The sequence below is a fragment of the Eucyclogobius newberryi genome, unplaced genomic scaffold (assembly GCF_026437365.1).
Source record: "Eucyclogobius newberryi isolate DKJ021-1_F unplaced genomic scaffold, fEucNew1.0.hap1 SCAF_7, whole genome shotgun sequence".
NCBI classification, from domain to species: domain Eukaryota; kingdom Metazoa; phylum Chordata; class Actinopteri; order Gobiiformes; family Gobiidae; genus Eucyclogobius; species Eucyclogobius newberryi.
In genome coordinates, this window is record NW_027316389.1 from 1,963,444 (window position 1) to 1,966,393 (window position 2,950).

General features: G+C 43.3%; 1 protein-coding gene across 1 annotated transcript; it reads right to left on the reverse strand.

The window, feature by feature from the left end:
* Positions 1-206: 206 nt before the first annotated feature.
* LOC140349022 (hatching enzyme 1.2-like) lies at positions 207-2,474 on the reverse strand. The gene is made up of 5 exons (XM_072435217.1): positions 2,194-2,474; positions 2,003-2,120; positions 710-888; positions 513-594; positions 207-416 (listed from the first exon to the last, which is right to left on the reverse strand). Exons 1-5 carry the CDS (start codon positions 2,372-2,374, stop codon positions 278-280), a joined length of 699 nt encoding a protein of 232 aa, XP_072291318.1. The 5' UTR covers positions 2,375-2,474; the 3' UTR covers positions 207-277.
* Between the last annotated feature and the right edge of the window lie 476 nt (positions 2,475-2,950).

The following is a 2,950-nucleotide window of genomic DNA, read 5'->3' on the forward strand; positions in this document are numbered from 1 at the left end:
ACAAATTATGGGCCAAAAACATTGTTTTTATTGTCAGTTATTGAACATTACATCAGTAACATGACAGGTCAGATGCAGTACTTTATCTGCAGTACTTTATCTGCAGTACTTTATCTGCAGTACTTTATCTGCAGTACTTTATCTGCAGTACTTTATCTGCAGTACTTTATCTACAGTACTTAATCTGCAGTACTTTATCTGCAGTACTTTATCTGCAGTACTTTATCTGCAGTACTTTATCTGCAGTACTTTATCTGCAGTACTTTATCTGCAGTACTTAATCTGCAGTACTTAATCTGCAGTAGAGTCTGTTGACTCGTCTGATGTCGTTACAACTCATCTTTCTGGCTTTTCCAAAGTTGATGTTACGTCTGCGCGCGACGAGGGTCGGCTTGCGGTTCTTAGAGAAGGCCGTGCTTACAAATACAAAAAAATAATCATTTATAAAGTACAAGCAGAAGTGGAAGTGACAGCAGCTGTAGTAGTCAAAGTATTTGTAGTAGTTCACGTACCTTCTGTAGTGCATGACTGAGTTATAGTCGTACGGAGTTCCCAGGTTCAGAGTCTTCACCATCTGGAAGTTATGTTCCTTACCTGAAAAAACAAGATCTAAGTCAAGAACCAGGACCAGGACCAGGACCAGGACCAGGACCAGGACCAGGACCAGGACCAGGACCAGGACCAGGACCAGGACCAGGACGATGAGTACCTTTGAGGATGTTCCCGAAGAGCACTCTAATGTAGCGGTTCCGGTCCGATCTCTTGTGCTCGTGGTTGAAGCCGAGCGCGTGGAGCAGCTCGTGTTGGATGGTTCCTAGATGAATACATCCTCGTCTTTTGAGAGACAGTTTCTGGCGTCGCCCTCTGCGTCCGATGTACGACCAGCAGCTGCACAGAGAGGTCAGTATTATTAGTAGTAGTACTAATACTTCCCCGCTGGAGGAGTGGATGCAGAAGTACTTTTTGTGTGTTGGATCATGGTATAATAAGACCTGGAGGAAACATTCCCAGTTTGACTAGTGGCCAAAGCGCGTAACTGCAGCTCCCGTAGAGCACGTGCTGGTGTTCCAGAAGGGCGGATTTATTTATACAACACAAACTTTGTAGATGTTTCAACTCTTGAAAACTCCTAAGAGTTAATTTCCTAAGATTCATTCTAGCCCAGATTAGCCCCGACCCTAGGCTTACCTTGCTCCAGATCTACCTCTAGCTCCGCCCTAGCTCAGCCCGTCACCACAAAGTGTGCGGCAAGTGCTGGTCCGGTTTGAAGAAAATGCTGCATCATGTGACCAACACGACGACATCTTTGATCCATTTGCCTTTTACATTGTTTACAAGTCCTGCCCCCTTACTCACTGTAGTAGTAGTAGTAGTAGTAGTAGTAGTAGTAGTCTTCTCTTTTGTTTGTGATTTTATTAGTTTAGAAAATCAGTTGGATTGATAATTTTTTATTTAGTTAATTTTATTGTATTTCTGTAATTTCTTTGTGATTTGAATGCATTTTTCCTGCTGTGAAGCACTTTGAATTGCCTTGTGTATGAAATGTGCTCTACAAATAAACTTGCCTTGCCTTAGTAGTAGCAGTAGTAGTAGTAGGAGTAGTAGTAGTAGTAGTAGTAGCAGTAGTAGTAGTAGGAGTAGTAGTAGTAGTAGTAGTAGTAGCAGTAGTAGTAGTAGTAGCAGTAGTAGTAGTAGTAGTAGTAGTAGTAGTAGTTGTAACAGAAGTAGTAGCAGTAGTAGTAGTATTGGTAGTAGTAGTAGTAGTAGTAGTATTGGTAGTAGCAGTAGTAGTAGTAGGAGTAGTAGTAGTAGTAGTAGTAGTAGTAGTAGTAGTTGTAACAGAAGTAGTAGCAGTAGTAGTAGTATTGGTAGTAGTAGTAGTAGTAGTAGTATTGGTAGTAGCAGTAGTAGTAGTAGGAGTAGTAGTAGTAGTAGTAGTAGCAGTAGTAGTAGTATTGGTAGTAGTAGTAGTAGTAGATGTAACAGCAGTAGTACTTCATACCCGTTGCTACTGTGGATGTAGAGGTAGTCTGGCTGTCTCCTTCGTGGGACGAATCGGATGCATGTGGTCTTATGGAAGGACAAGAAGGCCTGCTTGATCCTGGTTAACTCAGCCCTGCCTGGAACAAAAGCACCAAACGCAGTAGTAAAAGCAGTTTTAGTAGCAGTATTCACAGTAGTAGTAGTACTCACTGTACTGTAGGGAGATCACATAAGGCACATACACCCTTTTGTTCCTGTGTCGGCGCCACTTGCAGCCTTTCCTCACACACGGGTCCGCGTTCCTCTTGTGAACGTGGGACTTGGACACGGCGATGTCCCCGTCCTCCAGCAGACTGTCGCCGTCGCGACAGTCTGCTGCTAAAACAATCATTTTCAGACCGCGGAGCACTTAGATTTAAGTGTTAAACGATCAACTGGACAGGGAGGTCACTAGTCACAGCTTTTGTTCACTATTTTATGTGGAACCTTTGGCCATTCAAATCAGAGAATATTCTAAAATCAAAGTGAAGGAGGCAGAGATCATTCACAAAAATAATAATAACATTTAAATAGTAAAAATAATGTCGTCAGCTCTTTTAAATAAAAACACATTCAACTTGGAGCTTGTCTCTCGTCTGGAACGAGAAACAAGCTCCAAGTTGCTTCTGTTTAATTTTGAGTTCAGTTGTTCAAATGCTCTCGATAAACTCGTGTCATTCATGACGCTTTTCACTGTTTTCTTCTGACCCAAGTTCTTGTTGACTTGCTCCAGACGCTCAGACACGCTCAGGTCGTCGAGGTCGTCTTCCACGGTCTCGTCGAGGTCGTCTTCCACGGTCTCGTCGAGGTCGTCTTCCACGGTCTCGTCGAGGTCGTCTTCCACGGTCTCATTAACGTCGTCTTCAGGGCTTAGGTCATCTTCAGGGCTTAGGTCATCCTCAGGGCTTAGGTCATCTTCAGACAGGCT